At 35.4% G+C, this 21,603-nt stretch overlaps 3 protein-coding genes across 3 annotated transcripts; all 3 read left to right on the top strand.

Annotated features, from left to right (window-relative positions):
• Positions 1-1,346: 1,346 nt before the first annotated feature.
• Positions 1,347-2,415, top strand: LOC125833565 (uncharacterized). The gene is made up of 2 exons (XM_049512723.1): positions 1,347-2,039; positions 2,191-2,415. Exons 1-2 carry the CDS (start codon positions 1,347-1,349, stop codon positions 2,413-2,415), a joined length of 918 nt encoding a protein of 305 aa, XP_049368680.1.
• Positions 2,416-4,544: 2,129 nt separating this feature from the next.
• Positions 4,545-14,566, top strand: LOC125833564 (uncharacterized). Its single transcript, XM_049512722.1, has 2 exons — positions 4,545-5,860; positions 13,103-14,566. Exons 1-2 carry the CDS (start codon positions 4,568-4,570, stop codon positions 14,564-14,566), a joined length of 2,757 nt encoding a protein of 918 aa, XP_049368679.1. The 5' UTR covers positions 4,545-4,567.
• Positions 14,567-17,224: 2,658 nt separating this feature from the next.
• LOC125833563 (uncharacterized) lies at positions 17,225-18,094 on the top strand. The gene has a single exon (XM_049512721.1). It carries the CDS (start codon positions 17,225-17,227, stop codon positions 18,092-18,094), a length of 870 nt encoding a protein of 289 aa, XP_049368678.1.
• The last annotated feature ends 3,509 nt before the right edge of the window (positions 18,095-21,603 follow it).

Raw genomic sequence — 21,603 nt, 5'->3', positions numbered from 1 at the left:
AACACAAAATTCATATTTGTATGCTATAACAAAGTTTGCATAATTGCGCTCCATAGCAAACATGCTATGACTAGGCTATTTCGCTATACATATGTACAAAAGAAGCAATTGTATAGTTCGTTGGCTCCTCTTTAGATTTGTATAATTTCGCTTGCAGGCCATTTGTATAAATTGTTGTCAGTCTCTCGTTTGTATAAATCGTTGAGAGTCTCTCAATTTAATTTTATGTGTTTGTATATCTGTATAAAATTTGAATTTGTATACAATTGAATCGAAATAAAACGTTTGTATATCAAATATCGTTCTCTCTCTCGCTTTATACAAACATAAATTATACATTGTATTTTATATAATCTGTGTTTGTATAAAGCGAGAAAGACAGAAAGACAAAAGAGAATTGGACAGGGGAATATTTGTATTGTATAATTATAAGTGTATAGGACGAAGATATATGTATTTGCATGTGTATATATAATTTTCTCTCACTTTATACAAACAGAAACACAATTTATACATTTCTGTTTGTATAAAGCGAGAGAGGCGAGCGCGAGAGGGAGAGTGGTGAGCGAGAGTTTGAGGAGAGAGGTGACTGGCAAACAATTTGCTACATGGCACAATTAAATCAAAGTGTGATTATACCATTTAATTTGAATTAATATTTTGCCATTATGTACAATTTTCCTTTTTTTTATAACACACACGAGACCACCTATAAAGTCAAACACAGCTAAGTATCTTTTGTATTATATTATTAATAATGTAGCAATAATGTTACTTATACTTTGTGTGTAAAGCTTGTGGTGATGAGTCCAAAGCCTTTATCTATGACTAAAATGTTGATACATCGTCTAATAAAGTATTGTTAAGTTTTTCTTTAAAGAAAAATTTGGTAAAAAATAGTACGTACCTCTGACTAGTCAATGCTGAATCATAAACGTTTGAAGTTGCAATTGGCCAACTTGTTGTTGGAGTCGACTAATAAAACAGAAAACCAAGTCGTTCGACGAAAATAATTCATTGCCAAACTTATTATCTAAGAGTCGTTTGATATGTGGGATAAAGATAATTAATTTGAAATGAATTTTATTACGTATTGTTTGATTTGAGGTATAGCTAATCATGAGATTATTTTATTCCACAATTTGTACTAAAATAGTGAAATTACTATCTCATATAGAAGATGAGATAAAATAATTCCATGAGATATCCCTGTTTGTTCGGTCTAGCGTATCAAAAGGTTTATTGTATATGATAGAGTAGTCATACGAATTAGCTAGTGTAACACTGAACTTGCTCCATAGATATCTAGTACTCGATATTCCATTGTACACTTAGAGGAAAAAATAATGGGAAGAGAGAAACGAGCTTGTCAAGGTAAACAACACTTCAGCCATCCACACATCTTGAAACCAATTGTCAATCCAACTGAAACTCTCACTTGCAATGCTTGTGAGCAACCAAACATTACTAGTAATTTCTATGGCTGCAATACCTGCCAATATTACCTCCACCAAAACTGCCTCAACGCTCCGCGTTTTCTTGATCATTCTTCTCATCCTTCTCACCACTTGACCCTTCTCCCAACTCCGACTTACTCGAATCGTTCTTACACTTGCAAGGCTTGTGCCTCTGCTGGAAATGGTTTTAGTTTTAGCTGTGCACGTTGTGAATTCGATGTCCACATGCACTGTGCTCTTTTGCCCCAAACTGTCTTCCTGTCCCAGCACCATCATCATGATCTTGTGCTCATATTTGAATCCCCTTTTTATGATGATGCCGATGATGAAAGCACCGTTTTTGTTTGTGATCTCTGTCGCGACAATGTTGATCTTAATAACTGGTTTTATTATTGTGCTGATTGTGATTTTGGTACACATCTCGAATGTGCCATTTCTAAATCTGTCAGCGAACAAGAACGTCCGGAACTGTTGGGCAACAAACCAAGAGAAAATCCAGTAGTAATCAGGAAAACAGAGGAGGTACCCATCAAGAACGAAAAAGAAATCAATCAAGAAGAAGAGGCAGAGGAAGAAGAAGAAGTAGAAGAAGAAGAAGAGGAGGAAGAAGAAGCAGAAGCAGAAGACGAAGAGGAGGAGAAGGAGGAGGAAGAACTCAAAATTGCAAGGTCAATACTAATTGACAAACATCCACATGAGTTGGAGCTGCTTTAGTTCTCCGTACGAAGATAAGGATACTCTATTTGCTTGTGATATCTGCAATATCATAATGGACTCGGACGAATCTTTGTACTATTGCGCTGATTGTGATTTCGTGTTGCACTTGCAATGTGCATCTCCTGATGCTGATGTTTCCCCCACATCACAGCAGCATCGAAATCCAAATTATCCAATTCCAAATCCAAATCGAACAGTGGAGATGATAAATTATGTGACGAATAAAGTTAAAAAAAAATGAAGCATTTTAGCCACCCACATGACTTGGAACTCTCTGAAGTTCAAGAAACAGAGTAGTTAATCTGCTTAGGCTGTGAGGATAAACTGTGACAAATGCACAAAATCCAACTGTGAATTCCCACTTCACAAATCATGCTTCGAATTGCCAAGTAAAATACAACACAATTCCCATCATAATCACCCTCTCACATTGTACCCTACTTTACCCGAACGAGACTGCATGTATTTTGGTTGCAATGCTTGTATTTCAGTCTTTATATCAATAAAATAAATATCATATTTGTTTCGATCACTTGAAGTGAAGTTTTTATCATTCTGCTTAACCATAATTTGCAAGGCAGTATACAAATAATGATGATCACAACAATATTAATGTGAAAAATTAAGTAAGCAGCGTTAACTCATTATTAGTTAAAAGGAACTCTCTTAAGGTATTATCTACCGGAACTATTACTACTACTTTCTATCAGCCTAGTTCTAATTACAACTATCAAATTATAAGAAGCACTTATTGGCCACCCAAAATCCATGGGATTACTTTTCTTGTAAATTGAAAAATAAGTCATCAGTAAATAGATAACTAACCATGAAATTTATTTAGGCTGGACTTTTTAATTATTTAGCTAAATGTAATGGAATTTCTGTTAAACTTTTTACGGATTAAAAAAAAAAAGAGTTGGAAACACATGCGTGGTATTAAAAAAAAAAAGTGTTAAAACTAAAGATTAGAAATTAAGAAAAATTACCTCAATACACAACTTTTTCACCATATTATCTAAACTTTCCTATCATTTGAAAAAATTACAAAAATTCCTACTCTCTCCTATTCTCGGATACATCACTTTACGCGATGTATCGATGTATCCGGACATTCAGTGATGTATCTGAAACTTAGACGCGATGTATCGATACATTTAGCGATGTATCAAGACGTTTTGTGATATATCCGGATTCCACCAAAATTAGGGAATTCTTGTGATTTGAAAAAAGCAGAAATAAACTGTAATTAGCTCTTAACAATTAACACTATGAAATTTGTATAAAATTCTGAAGAAATTACCTTAGAAATTGTTTTTTTTCCAGGTCCATGCATTTTGATGTGATGTGAACATGAGCTAATATCAGTTAGAGTTAGTTAATGTTAGTTAGGCTGTTAAAAGTGAAAGGGTAGATCAGTCATTTCACAATAATTAGTTGTAACTATCTATCATGAAATTAGTTAGGAAGATTAGTTACAAGTCACACTAAGAGAGTTATAAATACAATGACTTACTCAATGTAATCTTCTTCTTCTTAATACAAAATATCTGATATGCTCCATTGAGCTCTCATTGTTGCTCAGATTGAGCTCTTTCATTTTACCATCACATTTTAAAGAGAGTGTTTCACGCATTTTTTGCCACGTTATAGTCCATGGAAGTCAAGACTATCAAATTGCTAATTTAAGAAGTGTAATTAGGACAAAAAATAATTTCAGAAATGTGAATTGAATAAAGCGCGTAAAGATTAAAAAGGTTCGAGGTATTCTTCCTGCTTTGGCCATGATTTTTTTTCACTTTAAAACCACTTTTGGCAATACAATTCTTGAAGTTGAATTTCAGAATTTTCAAGAATTTGAAAAACTTCAAAAAGATATTTTCACTCCAAATTATTCATCAAAAGTGAAAAAAACAACTCTAATTTTCAAAAAAAATAAAATCATTTTGAAAACAAAAACTAGTTTTTTTTTCAAATTTCACAATAAAACATGACCAAATACCCACCCGTATTCTTAGACCATATATGAAAGTTGCTGAAAAACGTAGCACATAGGGTCCAGTACTTAAGCAACTTGCTATGGCAAGTATGGCACAAGTTGATCCAATCAAAGTCCAAAGTCTATCTTCATCTTAGACTTTTTATTTTTATTTTTTAATCATCACTCAATGCCCTTATGAAAGTAAATCAAATATATCTAAATCCGTAACACCACAAAGTCATAAGTCAACACATTATCCCATAAATATTTTCCACAAATGTAAATTCCTTGAACCTCAATATTTGACTTTCATGTCACCAACTTGCCAAGATTTCTGTATTTTACATGCAATTTTATCTCACTTAGATTATACTCAAAACCTTAGCTTATTGTTTACTAACGAAATTCCAACGAAATGGGAAGAGGAAAACAGACATGTCAAGGTAAACAACACTTCAGTCATCCACACATCTTGAAACCAATTGTCAATCCAACTGAAACTCTTACTTGCAATGCTTGTGAGCAACCAAACATTACTAGTAACTTCTATGGCTGCACTACCTGCCAATATTACCTCCACGAAAACTGCCTCAACGCTCCGCGTTTTCTCCATCACTCATCTCATCCATCCCACCACTTAACGCTTCTCCCAGTTCCAACTTACTCGAATTGTTCTTATACTTGCAAGGCTTGTGGCTCTGCAGGCAATGGTTGTAGCTTTAGCTGTGCCTGTTGCGACTTTGATATCCATATGCAATGTGCCCTTTTGCCCCAAACTGTTGTCCTTCCCCAGCAACATCATCATGAACTTGAACTCATTTTTCAATCCCCTTATGATGATGACGCCGATGAAAACACTGTTTTTGTTTGTGATGTCTGTCACGACAATGCAGATCTTAATAACTGGTTGTATTATTGTGCTGATTGTGATTTTGGCACACATCTAAAATGTGCCCTTTCCAAATCTGTCAGACAACAAGAACCGAAACAGAGGAAAACAGAGAAGGAACCAATCAAGATACATGAAATCAATCAAAAAGAGGAAAACAGAGGTGTGACGAGTAAAGTAAAAAATCTTAAGCATTTTAGCCACTCCCATCCTTTAGAACTCTGTAAAGTTCGACAATCAAATGAGATAATCTGCTCAGGTTGTGAGGATGAACTTTGTGACACTACTGCTAATTACAAATGCACAAAATCCAATTGCGAATTCAACCTTCATAAATCATGCTTCGAATTACCAAGAAAAATACAACACAATTCCCATCCTAATCACCCTCTCACTTTGTACCCTACTTCACCCGAACGACGACTCTATTTTGGTTGCAATGCTTGTGGTGAAATACCAAACTCCTTTGTCTACGAATGCCTCGAATGTAACTTTAGTCTCCATGCTAAATGTGCTACCTCTTGGCCTGAAACCGCGACTCGTGAGGATCATCAACATTCCCTTACACTCCAATATCAATGGCCATTTCCTAGTGAAGATTCTGTGTATATATCCTGCAATGTGTGCGATGGACATTGTAATGATAGCTTATGGCTTTATTACTGTGCCGAGTGTAAACTTGGCACACACTTGAAATGTGTGACAGTTAAAAAGGAAGAAGATTCGAGCCTTGAGACTGAAAAAGAACCTGTACACGAAGAGAATATGACTAATGTGGAGAGATTGATGATGGCGACTATCGAGCTTCAGGAACATCAGGCAAGGATGAATTTTCGATCTAATATGGCCCATCAAAACGCCCAATTTATGAACAATTTGTTTGGTAGCCCTTATCGTTATTACTAAGGCTTTTCTTCTTCGGAATATAAAATAAAAACTATTTTCTTATTATATGGTCTTGCCATAGGAGAAATTGTATAGTTACAAGCTAATTAGCTTTGTTGATTATTTTGGTAGTTGTTGCTTTTCCGTTCTATATATATATATCTGTGCTATTTTGTTGTATTTCAATTTAATATCAATCAATAAATAAAGTCTCTTGTTTGTTTCAATAAATCTTTAATACTTGGGAAAAGGTCCCAGTTTATCCCTAAACTTTATGATTTGGTGCTAATATACCCTTCGTTTAAAAAGTGGCTCATATATGTCCTTGCCGTTATAGAAATGACTCATATATGCCCTTTTACTTAACAGATTAATTTTAATAAATTAAAAATTCATTTTTTTTTGCTTTAATTTAAGAAAATGCCATGTGGCTTTTAAAATACCCCACCTTCCGCCATATCCACCCGACCCAATTGGAAACAATAAAAACCCACCCGCTCAAATTAACTTCACCATTTCATTTCATTGTTTCCACCTCAACAAAAACAAAAATAAAGTTTTTTGTTAGTATCCGGTCTCATTTTGAGTGAAGACTGCTATTTTTAGGACATGAATACAGTTAAATAAATATTTTCCTTAATTGCCTCTTCTTTCGGCTATACAAGGACAAAGATCTGAGAATGATTTCTTGATGGCTTTGTTCTGGGCATACATTTATCTCCTTTTCCAATTCAAGGGTTTCTTTTTTACCAGATTGTGTTTCCTCTCTTTATCGGGGTGCCCTCTGCTTGGTACATTTCTCAAGCAATCTGTTCTTTCTTATCCATTCTTTTTCACACTAAATGAACATGTCTGTTTAGAGATAGATTATCACTCACTTTATGCTTAAGTTATGGGTTTACGGTATATAAGCTTACCTAGTTTCCGTTTAAGATGGATCAATTTATAGACCCTAACAAAGTAAAGGTTAAATGTGCAATATATAGGATGCATAACGCATCTCTTGTAACAATATTTGATGCTTGCATACTTTGGTCTGTTAAATGCTTGATAAATAACTGGGTTTATTGTTTTGTGGGCACTTCAGGAACTGAGGCAGATCCAAGGAAGAAGGGCACTGCTGCGGCCGCTTAAGTTTCTAAAGAGGCAGTTTGATGTTTTATTTTTATTTTGCCTTCCATTTCACCGATGAATTGAAGTTTTGAATATTTGTTTCTCAAATATCACCCGATCTCAGGATCATAGAGCTCACCGGAACCCTCACAATTTTTTTTGGTTTCATTTGAGTGTGGAAATAATGAAATGAAATGAGTTAGGTTAATTTGGGTGGGTGGGATTTTTTGTTTTCTATTGGGTCGGGTGGTATGGTGGAGAGTGGAAGGTGGGTATTTTAAAAGCCACATGACATTTTCTTAGATTAAAGTAAAAAAAATGAATTTTTAATTTATTAAAAATTATTCTGTTAAGTAAAAGGGCATATATAAGCCATTTCTATAACGATAGGGCATATATGAACCACTTTTTAAACGGAGGGTATATCAACTCCAAATCATAAAGTTTATGAGTAAATCAGGACCTTTTCCCTTAATACTTTAACCATTAGTTAGAATTCAAAGTGTAAATGCATCATAAAGGAACTCTAGTTCTAGAATGTGTTTTGTCTAAGCTTATTAGGTGGTTAAACTAATTTGTAAGCATTTTTTAGTCAAATTATTGGTGAGCATTATAAGTATTTATAAGACAAAATCAGTTAAAACTTGGTCATCTCCTATTTATAGTTTTAATTTTTCTGAACTTCATGATACTCTTTTTAAAATATACTCCCTCCGTCTCATTTTATATGTCATCCCTTTCTATAAATAGCTGGACCACAATACTAGTCATTTTATAAAATTTATGCATAAATTACCATATTTTCCCTATTATACCCTTGATAGAATAGTTAATTAATCTTGTCATTTATTAATAAAGTGGACTTAAGAAAACATTAAATAAGGGTAGAAGGGTAAAGTTACATCATTTCTTAATGCAAATGCAAAGTGAAAAGGTGACATATAAAATGGGACGGAGGGAGTAGCTTTTAATTATTTCTTTATCTATTAAAGTGTGTTTTTTTCATTCTTTTCTTATGAGGTCGTGTGCAACAACCTTAACCGCATAAGCCTGGACTGACCCTACCTCCATCCCTAGCTAGATGAGCCGCCATCTCATAAAAACAATTAATCTATTAGAAAAAACACATTTTTATTTATTTAAATATGTCTTCAACATGCCCTGACATGCAAACCTAATTCTTTTGCATGGTCCAAAAACCTCTGTACTTCATTGTTTTTTTTCATAACAAGCGAGCATTGATTTTTGATCTTAGGACTTCCCCTGTTATGATAACCCAATAAGAAAGTAAATTTTGAAACTAACTCAACTCTAATAACTAGCTCGGAAGGTGAGGATATGGTTCAAGACTATATAATAAAACAAATTGCTTCCTGCCTACCGATGTGAGGCAATTTGACATTATTTTATTTCCATCTTTTGTCTTTCTTAAAATGTATAAAAGTACTTCTAAATTTATATTTTTTGAAAATATTTTTGAGGATATTTCAGTCATTTTAATAAAAAAGGTGTTTATCAACAATTTTTCACTACAAAATTGAATTAATGAGTTAGTTGTTTCTTGTACAATCCTTTTATGCTCCCATAACATAATTATTAATTAAATGCAAATAAAAAATAATTAAATGTTACCTTGTCCACAACAATTGAGGCAAGGACTAAAACACCTATAACAAAATGATTGAATGTGCAATTTTGCCTGAATAAAAGATGAAACAAGACATTTGAGAGTTCATGTGAAAGCGATTTTCGACTTAAAGATCTAGACTACAAATTTAGTTAGTTGCAATAATTAAAATTTCAAGGTCCAGAAAATGAATTAAAATTAATAAAGGTTAAATGAATTATGAGTCAAAAGTCAGCAGTATGACTATACGAATAATGGGAATATGAAGTTGAAAATATCAAAAAGTCAACTTTATCGTAAGATCCATGAACAGAATACACAGTTGACTTCCAAGCTTCTTTAATTTTTTTGTCCTCCCAAGTTGGCAATTTGGCAAATTGGTGGATCTACCTTATTTTTTACTTTTATTATAAATGACCACCTGTAAAGCCGAATAGGGCTAACACGTCTTTTGTATTACTATTACTTTGTACTTGTTGAATAGGCTTGATCGTCTTATTTAAAAGTTTAAATTAATTATATTAGAGCTTGAAGCCTTTGTTTATGAGTAAATGTCGTAGGATCTAGTTAAGTTTTAGTATAAAATAATTAAGTTGATTTTAAAGAAAAGTTTGGTGAATATTTTTACTTTTTTCGTTTCAATTTGTTTGTATATATAGTTTTTGTTTTTTTTTTTTTTAAAAAAGAATGTATTTTTTTTATTTTTGATAATTCTTTAATTCTAAATTTCTACGTGACATGTTTAAGATGACAAAATTAAATAATATTTTAGTACATTTGACATCTTTAACTAGTTTAAGACCTCAAAATTTAAATATCTTCTTTATTTTCTTAAACTCTATATTAAGTAAAAATCAGACAAACAAATTTGAGAAATTAACGTCGTCCATGCAACACTTCAAATTAAGAAACAAATTAAAGTAGCTTTGTCCTACTAACAATGCAACAAGAAGTGGTGTTAGAATTATAGTAGGTGTGGTTTGGAACTGGTCTCAAAGAAGCAACACAGACTGATAATACGAAGAAGAAAAATAATACCGGAGCCACCTTAGACGAAGGATGGTCAGGTGCACACCCTTAACACAACTCATAAGAAAATTTGCATATCGTTCACCAAATTCCTGGCTTTGCTACCAACTCTATAAGGGTTCTTAAAATAATGATCAAATGAAACTTTTGGAGCAGAGCACAGCCCCTTCCATCTCGGGAATCCTGCTTGTCTGGCTTCCTAGCTCAAGCTAGCATCTATTATCATATTATACTAAAAATGGAAAGCCACAAAATTAAAAGTTAAAATACCATTTTACCTTTATCATAATTAAAAATGTTATAAATAACTAATAAGTTAAATATTAAGTAATTAAAATATTTTCACAACATTTTCACCTCATAACTTAATTGCAAGCTGAAGAGTTATAAAGTGATCATATTCATCTATAAGTTACAAAGTGACCCGTTACTTATCTAATTGATTATGATATTATGGATAAAGACTATGTCATAAATGTTACTCTTGTAACAGTAAAAACTCAGAGGACCTGTAACACCCCGTATTCAAAATAGACAAAAATGCAGATTTTGAGAAGTTGCAGGTGCAACTTACGGTCACCATCCACGGACCGTAGGTCAGACCACGGCCCGTGCTGGTGGACCGTGGTTCACCACTGCAACCCCTCCCCAGCCAGCTCAGAAAATTGGCTAAGTCCCGACTCACGGACAGACCCACGGTCCGTAGATCAGACCACGGTCCGTGGTCTGTGTCCGTGGATCGAGACTTCCCTTACCCAGCCTCTGACACAAACTACGGTCGACCAGCACGGACCGTCATTCAATCCACGGTTCGTAGGTCTGACCGTAGATGAGGGTCAGCAGCCAGTTAGCTGAAAATTCTGATGGGTCAACTTCAGATGGTCATAAATTTTAGCACAAAATGAATTATGTGTCCCATGACCTATGGTTAGATAGATAATTGAATTATCTTTTCAACTCCACCGAGTTTGCTAAATTCCGACCTCCTAGTAAAAAGTTATGCCCGTTTTAGTGAAGCCCTGTCGGGAAGACTCGACCTACGGACCCAATCGACGGACCGTCGATTGATTGACGGACCGTCAGTCACTCCGACAGCAGCTAATTCAAGGGTCTTTTGGTCTTTTCCTATTTCTTTTAACCCCTAAGATACATCGTTTAGACCCTAAATCATGAGGTTTTAATCAGTTTAAGCCTAGAAACATAACTAGAACTTACCTAAGTCAAATCATTAATCAAACTTAGAAGAATTAGAATCAAGAAGGAGAAAAAGGTCAAGAACCCTAGTTCAAGAACGCAGCAAGGTTTCTTCAGTTCCAGCCCCAAAATCGAAAGATTTCTCCGTGGAATTCGTCACCAGGTATGTGGGATTTCACTAGTGGGTTCCTTTCGCCCATTAGGTCCCTAGAATTCAGTCAGATTCTTGATTCCATGATTATGAACATACCTAGGGTTTCTAGAATTATAGTAGATCATCATGAATTAGTTATTTAAATGTTCCAAATCAGATTATCATGTTATTGCTCAGTTTATCGCATGAATTTCAGAACCCTAGCTATGTATTTCTTTAGTTCTTGAATTACACATGCTAGGCTAGATATTTCAATATTCAGTTATACATGCCTCAGTTTATGAATGCATCATTATCAAATTAATTGTTGCATTCTCAGTTTGCATGTTCAGTTTCGAGCTATCCAGTATTTACAGAAATTCAGTCATAACTAGTTAACCACTTAATTCATTGGGAGTAGCATAATACCGAGTTGGACTAGGGTTTCAGCGTACCCATATAGTCCTAGAACTACGAGCCACGTAGGTGTAAGTCCCCTCTGTGGGCAACATCAGTTTAGTGATCACGCCAGCATGCCTCTATACCTCTGGCAGGGTATATTGGGTCCTCTCGATGGGGCGTATACATCGGACTGCACATTTAGCTCATGTGGTTTTATGTCGGTTATTAGTAGCTCCAACAGTTCAGTCAGACTCTTTTGCATTGACCATATTTCAGTACAGTCAGTATTCAGTCTCAGCATGTTATAAATTTGGTCATTGCATCAGTTAGCTCAGTATTCAGTATTTTTAGTATCTATATCATGTTCAGATTATTTCATTGCTTTATTGCTTTGTTCAGTTATATGTTATTTCAGCTTTACTCTATCCTACATGCTCAGTACCTTTCAAGTACTGACGCATATGTGCGCTACATCTTCTCGTGATGTAGGTTTAGGTTCTCAGTATCTAGATCACGCTTAGATCGGTTCTCGATCTTCAGTTCAGTAGCATCAGTGGTGAGTCCTCATTCTTCCAGGACTAGTGACATGTTTATCTTTATCGCTTTTAGTCTTTAGTTTCAGTTTTGCTAGATTTAGTTGGGGCATGTCCCAACATTTCTAGTCAGTTTAGAGGCTTATTTCAGACATAGTTAGATTCAGCTTAGTGTTTTGAGTTTGATATTTCTTTTGTATTAAACTCTCAGATTTGATATATTTAGCTATAGTATATGGGTATTCACCATCGATTTCAGATTTATTTATGATTTAGCTTCCGCATCAATTTATTTTCTTTAGTATGCTCATGATCATGCCAGCAGGGTTAGCTTGGGATCACTTGTGGTCCTAGGTCCCGTGTCCGCGTCTCGGGGGTAGCTCGGGGCGTGACAGGACCAAATCAATATATATATATATGTGTGTGTGTATAGAGAGAGAGAGAGAGAGAGACTTATGGTTCAAACAAGTACTTCAAATTTAGGTGAAAAAGGATAAATAAAGACAAAAAGAGACCATTGATTAGTGAAGATGAGAGCATAATGACTCGGAGAATAAACGTTTTTCATTAACTTGGTACAAAATTTTAGCATCATCATAAAGTCTTTGTGTATCTATATTGTTGTAAGATAACTGAAAAATCTCAAGAGATCTTGAACTAGTTGAGTTATAACCTATTGTGTATTTATGTTAAGGTAAGCATGGATAGACTAAAAGGACTCTATTACTGAGTTTTTACTCTTTTTGTATGTTTTGATTTTTAGTACATAGCACAAAAAAAGTCATATACTACATTATACCAAATTTATCGATTAAGTTTTTTGGATAAAGTGCAAAAACCATTACTAACATGGAAGGATGCTCTCCATTTTAATAAGTAATTTTAGTCAGTCAATATCCTAAATATATTTTTGAATGGCAATTTGCCAAATTGTTGTCAAGGACGATTTAAAAACAAAAGTACAGTAGAGGGAAACACGTTAATTGCCAACTTATTAAGCGTCATATATAGTTAAATTGATCCACTACCAATATATATTATGCTTAAACTCATAATTAATAGCTATAAATATGAATACTATTTGCCACTGTGATCACTGAGCTTGTTTGATTTCTAATTTGGCACCCCTTTATTGATTACTAAAGAAGTTCCAAAGGAAAATGGGAAGAGGGAAACAGACATGTCAAGGTAAACAACACTTCAGTCATCCACACATCTTGAAACCAATTGTCAATCCAACTGAAACTCTTACTTGCAATGCTTGTGAGCAACCAAACATTACTAGTAATTTCTATGGCTGCAATACCTACCAATATTTCCTCCATGAAAACTGCCTCAACGCTCCGCGTTTTCTAGATCATCCTTCTCATTCATCCCACCACTTGACCCTTCTCCCAGTTCCAACTTACTTGAATCGTTCTTTTACTTGCAAGGCTTGTGGCTCTGCTGGCACTGGCTGTAGCTTTAGCTGTGCATGTTGTGACTTCGATATCCATATGCAATGTGCCCTTTTGCCCCAAACTGTTGTCCTTCCCCAGCAACATCATCATGAACTTGAGCTCATTTTTGAATCCCCTTATGATGACGAGGCTGATGAAAACACTGTTTTTGTTTGTGATGTCTGTCACGACAATGCAGATCTTAATAACTGGTTGTATTATTGTGCTGATTGCGATTTTGGCACACATCTCGAATGTGCCATTTCCAAATCTGCCAGACAACAAGAACCGAAGAAACTGCCAGTCAACAAACCAAGAGGAAATCGAGTAATAATCAGGAAAACAGAGGAGGAACTACAAGAAACCAATCAAAAAGAAGAGGTCAAGGACGAGGACAAGGAGGAAGAAGAAGAAGATGGAGGTGTGACGAATGAAGTAAAAAAAATGAAGCATTTTAGCCACTCCCATGCCTTGGAACTCTCTGAAGTTCAAGAAACAGAGGAGATACTCTGCTCAGGTTGTGAGGATAAACTTTGTGGTACTGCTTACAAATGCACAAAACGAAATTGTGAATTTGCCCTCCACAAATCGTGCTTCGAGTTACCAAAAAAACTACAACACGATTCCCATCCTAAGCACCCTCTCACTTTGTACCCTACTTTACCCGAACGAGACTCCATGTATTTTGGTTGCAATGCTTGTGGTGAAGAATCAAAATCCTTTGTCTACGAATGCCTCAAATGCAACTTTAGTCTCCATGCTAAATGTGCTACATCTTGGCCTAAAACTGTGACTCGTGAGGATCATCAACACTCTCTTGCAATCCAATATAAATGGCCTTTTTCAAGTGACGAATATGTGAATATCTTTTGTGAGGTTTGTTGTGGACTTTGCAATGATAGCAACTGGCTTTATTATTGTGGCGAGTGTAAATTTGGCACGCACCTGAAATGCGCTACAGTTAAAAAGGAAGATGGTTCAAACCTTGAGAACGAAGAAGAAGAAGAAGAAGAAGAGGAGGAGGATTACGAGAATATGAGTGATGAGCAGAAATTGTTGATGCTGACGATCAAAGCTCAAGGTCAACAGGCAAGGCTTAATTTTCAAACTCAAATGGCATTTATGAACGCCCAAACTATGGCCAATATGTTCCGTCATCGTTATTATTAAAGGTTTCCTTTTCTTCTTCGGAAAACAAAATTTAAACTCTTTCCGTACTGAATCACTCTATCTGTGTTATTTTGTTTGTAATGGTTGTGTTTCCAACACTTGTATGCATCTCAAGTATTCTAGTTATTTCGATTTGTTTTCGGTTAATATGTGTTTGTATTTCGATTTGTTTTCGGTTAATAAAGCAACAAGGTTGATCTTACATTCTATGTTTCTGCAGTGATATGCACTGATTGAGAAATTACCAAAATGATATTTATAACGTCTTCGGATATTAATTAACAACAACCTTTTCGATATCATTACATTGTTTTTAACATTAACAAATGATTACACTTTCATTTTTTTGTATGGTATATATACTAAACTACCACCGTACATGTTATGGGTATGGGTATGCTATATATGTGAGTCATGCCCGCTAGCTAGAAGTAGTTGGTGCATGGAATGTGGCAGACTATGTAGTATTACCCGGTATTCTTCGTGATGTATTTTTCTCAGTTTTGTTAGGTGATCTGCACATTTATTATTTCCGCTCAGATTATGCATTATGGAGATTCCAAGTTCGAATAGAAGACGTCAACACTCCTCTATCAGGTCGTGATCAGGGTGACTATCGACAATGTTGTTGGGAAAAATACTACAATATTGATATTGGATTGGAATTACAAAGTAGTAAATAGCTTATCACAAATACTGTGTCGTGGCAAGCCACTGCCTTGAAAGCGATTTCGGCCCGACTCCGGTGCAAATCGTAGTAGCCGGTCGCTCCCCAAGGTTCCACAGTTACTCTCAAACACATGCACTCGTGGCTGAAAGTTTGGAGATTGCCCAAAAATATTCTAAGGATAAGAAGAAAGGAGGGAAATGTTTTGTTTTATTTTCTTCATGCTTGTTAATTAGTAGAGGTTTGTTACCTCATTAAGATTAGTAAGGTAAGGCCTAGCCCCCCTTGCTTGTACTCTTCTCTTTGAGATCCTTTTCATTTTATTAATAAAACTAGCCCTAGGCACACCTTGCCTAGCAGACTTGCTTAAAAAAACAAAAACAAATGCACTACTTATATAGGAAATTTCTATAGGAGTTATTGTAGAGTCAAGAGTTAATTTTGATAACGCATTGTGAATGTTAATGGCATTAAAGGCCATTACATCACATTCTACAGAAACTCTTGTTTTGTTTTGGAACGGAAAATTTATTCTCTTTGTAACATATTTTACTTTGTGTTCTTTGCATTACAATAAATGAATAGGTGAGAATTAATATCACAAATGTCTTTCTTACACAGCAGCATCAAGGAATCACTTGAGTCAGTCTCCGATGATGACTATCTTCAAGTTCTAGTTATTTGTTACGACAAGCCCATCATATATAAATCACAGTTCTGTTGTGAGGCACGATGTCGTTACCACACCTAGTCACCCAATGAATTCTCCGACCCACCTCCCCTTATCATCTCTTGCAATACCTTTAAACCCTGTCAACTCTGACTTCGATATGAAACGTCCATCCGTGTTGATTTTAATAGATCCGAACCGAATAAATGACCAACTAATGTACCCAAGAACATCTCTGTATGACTAATGATCGTCGAATACGATGAGCATTAGTAATCAGAAGAATTACTGCTTTAAAAAAAAAGAAGAAAAGAAAAGGAATACTACATTCCAAAGCTCCATTCTTGATATTTCCCTCAATGCACGCATTAACCTCACATTATTTATCTCAGTTTTTATCGACCTAGTTAATTCTAATATATCTATGAAATTACAAAAAACACTTAATTGCCACCTAAAATCCAGAGGTTTGTACCTTAGGATCAGTAAGGTAAGATCTAGTCATCTTTGCTTGTACTTATTCCTATTGAGATTTTTTTATTTTTAATAAATGCTCGCTGGTTTGGCAAGCTAGTTGCAATAATCAAAACTTAGAATAAGATGAATTATTAGTCAATAGTCAACGGTATGATAATGAATGATGGGAATATGAACTTGCAAAGAGAAAAAGTCAATAGTGGATTCTTTTGTAACATCTATGAACATAATACAGTTGACTTCTCAAGTTTCTTTTTTCGTCCTCGCTAGCTTTGAAAAATGCAACGATGCTCCCCATTTTAATTAGTACGTAGCTGTGTCAATGTACTAATTAAACTTTTTTTAATAACAATTTGTCCCAGACAACTTACAATATTGAAGAGATCAAGAAAAATGAATGCCACTTAGTTGTTGCATGCATTGCCAACTTACTACTACTCCTCTGTCCCTAATTACTTGCCCATTTTTGAAGTGATACACTTATTAAAAAAATAATAATTGATATAGTGAGTTTACCATTTTATCCTTATTAATTATGAAGGGGATGAATTAAAAATTTAAGATTTTCAAAAAGTTCTACATTTTTCAAAGTAATAAATTGAGGGTATAATAGAGAAAAAAAGTTTGTCCTTTCTTGATTTGTCAAAATGGACAAGTAATTAGGGACAACTAAAAAAGGAAAAGTGGACAAGTAATTAGGGATAGAGGGAGTACTAATTAAGTAGGGTAGCTATAAATACTAATACCAATTAGCTATAGTTTGGTCATTGAACTTGCTAGATCTCTAATATATTCATGTCCAGTTGTTGATAAGTGCATCAACAATTGAAAGTTACGAGAAAAAATGGGAAGGGAGAAACGGACATGTCAAGGTAAACAACACTTCAGCCATCCCCACTTGTTGAAACTAATTGTCAATCCATCTGAAACACTCACTTGCAATGCTTGTGAGCAACCAAATATTACTAATACTACTTTCTATGGCTGCAATACCTGCCAATATTTCCTCCATGAAAACTGCCTCAATGCTCCGCGTTTTCTCGATCATTCATCTCATCCTTCCCACCACTTGACCCTTCTCCCAACTCCAACTTACTCGAATAGTTCCTATACTTGCAAGGCTTGTGGCTCTGCTGGCAATGGCTGTAGCTTTAGCTGTGCCTGTTGCGAATTTGATGTCCACATGCACTGTGCCCTTTTGCCCCAAACTGTTGTCCTTCCCCAGCACCATCATCATGAACTTGAGCTCATATTCGAATCCCCTTTTTATGATGATGCTGATGATGGAAGCAACGTTTTTGTCTGTGATCTCTGTCGCGACAATGTAGATCTTAATAACTGGTTGTATTATTGTGCTGATTGTGATTTTGGTACACATCTCGGATGTGCCATTTCCAAATCTTTCAGCGAACAAGAACGTCCGAAACTGTTGGGCAACAAACCAAGAGAAAATCCAGTAGTAATCAGGAAAACAGAGGAGGTACCCATCAAGAACGAAAAGGAAATCAATCAAGAAGAAGAGGCAGAGGAAGAAGAAGAAGCAGAAGAAGAAGACGAAGAGGAAGCAGAAGCAGAAGCGGAAGACGAAGAAGAGCAGAAGAGGAAGAGGAACTCAATTATCCAAAGTCAATACTTATTGATAAACATCAACATGAGTTGGAGCTCTGCTTTGGTTCTCCTTATGAAGATAAGGATACCCGACAATTTGAAATAACGATGAAGAGGCTTAGAATTGGAAATAGTAATTTTTTTGGAAGGAATTAAAAATCTGGAATTTGGTTAAGTATGGAAAATAATGAATTTTTGGCCAACTTTGAACAGTTATAACTCCTAGATCAGGATGATATAGGTGTGTTTCCAGTTATGGTTGCAAATTTCATGGATTGGTTTTTCCAACACCGCTGAGTTTGCTTGTTTCCGAGTTCGTATGACTGAGTTATGCCCTTTCGAAGTTGGGCAGTTGGCAGGGAATCCGTCCGGAATTTTCAAGGATATTTTGGTCTTTTCCCTAGCCTTTTCTTTTGGATATATATGAGTGTGTGGGACTGATTTTGATCAGTTTTTCTCATTTTTAAAGAGTGAAAGTAAGCGTTTAAGAGTGAAGAGGAGAAGAAGAGGAAAAAAAAAAGAGAAGATCAAGCTAGGTTTCGTTAAAGATCGTCGTGTTTTTCTTCGGGGGTGATCCCTGTTAAGGTATGTGAGTTCATAGTGTTGGGTTGGTTCTTTCCCCCACACGCCAAGCTCGTTTAATTTCGAGAAAAGATTGATTATGTTTGATTGAAGTTGTTGGTTGGAATTGTTGAAGTTGTAGTTGTGTTGTGTTGTAGTTCTTGTTGGTTTGGTGTATGTTTCCGGTGGTGTTTTTGAGTTGAATCTAGTGTATGTTAAGGGTTTTGATGATCCTAAGTGTTTGGGGGGTGAAGCTTTGAAGTTTAGAAGGTTTAGAGTTGGAGAAAAGGAGGAGAAAAGTCAAGTTTTCGGGGAAAAGGGCTGGGGCGTCACGCCAGCCAGCGCGCCCCAAGGGGGACTCTAAGGTCCAGCCCTTGGGGCGCCGCCCCTACCAGAGCCCCAACCAGACCTCTCTGAAGTTTGAGGTGTGGCGCTCTGCGCCTCTCAGAGCGCCAAGTCTTCTCGTTCTTTCCCCACTTTCTCATACATGTTCCTAGGTATTGTACCTATGTTCCCAAGTTGTTTCCAACGCCCCAAGGTACGTTTAAACGTCAAGAACTCGTCCATAACATGTGATCAAACACCTTGAATTCATAATTCCAATTCAAGGAAAGTTAGTTTCCAAGTCAAGTGAAGTTAGAAGTCAAGCTTAGAAGTTAAGTAAGTCAAAGCAAGTCTTTAAGGTTCTCCAAGAGTCTTCATTGAACGTTATTACTTATTTTTAAGGCTCAAGTTCCAAGTTAAGTATAGAGTTTCAAGTTGAGTAAAGAGCATAGAGTTCCAAGTTAAGTATAGTGTTTCAAGTTGAGTAAAGAGCATAAAGTTCCAAGTTAAGTATAGAGTTTCAAGTTGAGTAAAGAGCATAGAGTTCCAAGATAAGTATAGAGTTTCAAGTCGAGTAAAGGGTATCGAGTTTCCAGTTAAGTCAAGAGTTTTCAGTTAAGTCAAGAGTTTCGAGTTAAGTCAAGAGTCAAGAGTTGAGTTCATTTCTCAAAAGTTATTAGGGAACTAAGTATTCCCAAAGAAGTTTATAAATGTTTTCACATTTAAGATGAGAGAAAACTGAGATTTCCAAAAGAGTTTTGAGAAGTTTGAGTACTATCTCTTTCTAAGAAAAGATGAGTTTTGCGAAAGAGTTTCTAAAACATGATTAGTATGACAAATCGAGTATGTCATCAATGTTTAAACAGTATGGTATCTAGATATACCATCAATGTTTAAGCAATATGAATATCCCGAGTCATCAATGATCATATTAAAATATGGTTTTGAGATGTTCTTTTTAGAAAGAGTTTTCAAGAGCCTTTGGGCTAAGCTTTGGGTAATTATCTCAACTAAAGAAAGATGTGTTGAAAACACTTATGAGCTAATTCGAGGTAAAACGTTGTATCACTACTTAAGCATGTAGTTGTGGTTATCGGTTAGAGAACTCCCACAGTAGAAAGAACTTGGTTCCTTGAAAAGTTCTGCTTAGTATGGATGGGGGTATGTGACTTCATTCATGCATTGCACAAGTAGACTTTGAGAGGAAGCATAGTATTTTCATGATATTATAAATATGATTTTTACGTCATGTTTTAAATAGTTTTACAAGCTTTATATATTGCATGTGTCTCATTGCTTTATATTAAGTTCAGTTATTCATGAGTTGAACAGAGCCAAGGTAGGTTCTCTTTTGTATCCCTTTCAAGCTTAAGTTGTTGTTTAGCAGTCCAGCTCGCATACTCGTACATTCCATGTACTGATGCCAGTTGGCCTGCATCTTGTTATGATGCAGACGCAGGTACCCAGGATCAGCATCCAGCACGCCGTTGATCCAGTTGAGCACTTCAGAGTCAGTGGTGAACCTCTTTGCATTTCGGAGGACTCGATTATTTTGTTCTCTTAGTTTTGTTTTATTAGGATATTGTGGGGTCTGTCCCAACATCCATCTCAGTATTTTAGAGGCTTCATAGACAGTCAGTCAGTTGGTTTGGAGTCTCTCATCTATGTATATATGTAAATATTCTATTTTGAGACTCGAGTTGCCTTTTTGGCTAGATTTTTATCAGTTAGGTTGTTTTATAACCTTGCATTGCATTGAGTTGCTGTCGAGTTAAGTTTCCGCTGAGTTAAGAAAGCCAGGCCAAGGGTTCGCTTGGGGGCCAACAATAGTCTTCGAGTGCCGGCCACGTCCAGGGTGTAGGCTTGGGGTGTGACAACACCACATCCTGGTGACTTGTATTTTTATGGTTCATGTTGATGCACATTTTTCTCCATCTTCTTTACAGTTTCTATGTTTATCTATTCACAATTGTTGATAATTGATATTGTTGGGGGGAATTTACATTTATACTAACATAACAGAAATTCTTAAAATGCACATAAAAAATAATGGAAGAATATCTTGTGCACAAAAATTAAGACTAGAACCAAAAATGCACTAGCCCTATAATACAAGGGTGAAACGTGCAATTTTGCTTAAATGTATAGATGAAACCAGGAAAAGCTAAATGCATAAAGGAGATTTAATTCGATGGGCAGAAAAAAGGAAATTGGTTTTATTTTTTCATTAGTTTGTAATGTGTACATAAGAAATAATGAATTCAAATGCCTGCTCTTATGACAAGTTAGTTTTCAATGCTGCAGTAACAAAAATTTCAACGTCCAAAATATTGATGCATATTTCAACACGTCTAAATTAAAAATGCCAACTAATTGATAAGAGCAAATTGAAAGTCATTCGTAACCGCAACTTCCATGAACCTAAGAAAGTTGAATTCCTATGTTATTAACTTATCCCTTGCTATTGCTATCATCGTTAAGTAGCTATAAATACTGATGAGAATATATTTCACAGTAAATTAGTTAGTTAGAGTTAGTTGCTACAGTAGAGTTAGTTACGGTCTTGAAGTTAGTTAGAGATTCTTTCTTATTTCTTTCTTATTATTTTTCCTCTCTTACTTTGTATATATACTTCATCTTGTAAATGATTTAGTCATTCATTCAGTTCAATACAAAAAGTGCAATGTACACAATTCTTCTCCCCACAAACAGTTGATTGTTGATTTCTTC

Source organism: Solanum verrucosum, unplaced genomic scaffold (genome assembly GCF_900185275.1).
Source record: "Solanum verrucosum unplaced genomic scaffold, falcon-dt-bn FXZP01000307.1, whole genome shotgun sequence".
Classification (NCBI taxonomy): Eukaryota; Viridiplantae; Streptophyta; class Magnoliopsida; order Solanales; family Solanaceae; genus Solanum; species Solanum verrucosum.
Note: the sequence above shows the minus strand (reverse complement) of the source record. Positions and strands in the feature narration are given on the sequence as shown.

Bases quoted from the DNA above. Each gene is read 5' to 3' on its own strand.
- LOC125833563 (XM_049512721.1), top strand. From the start codon at position 17,225: ATGGGAAGGGAGAAACGGACATGTCAAGGTAAACAACACTTCAGCCAT.
- LOC125833565 (XM_049512723.1), top strand. From the start codon at position 1,347: ATGGGAAGAGAGAAACGAGCTTGTCAAGGTAAACAACACTTCAGCCAT. The intron at 2,040-2,190 runs GTAGAAGAAGAA...TACGAAGATAAG, and splicing joins AGGCAGAGGAAGAAGAAGAA to GATACTCTATTTGCTTGTGA.
- LOC125833564 (XM_049512722.1), top strand. From the start codon at position 4,568: ATGGGAAGAGGAAAACAGACATGTCAAGGTAAACAACACTTCAGTCAT. The intron at 5,861-13,102 runs GCAAGGATGAAT...TGATTACTAAAG, and splicing joins TCGAGCTTCAGGAACATCAG to AAGTTCCAAAGGAAAATGGG.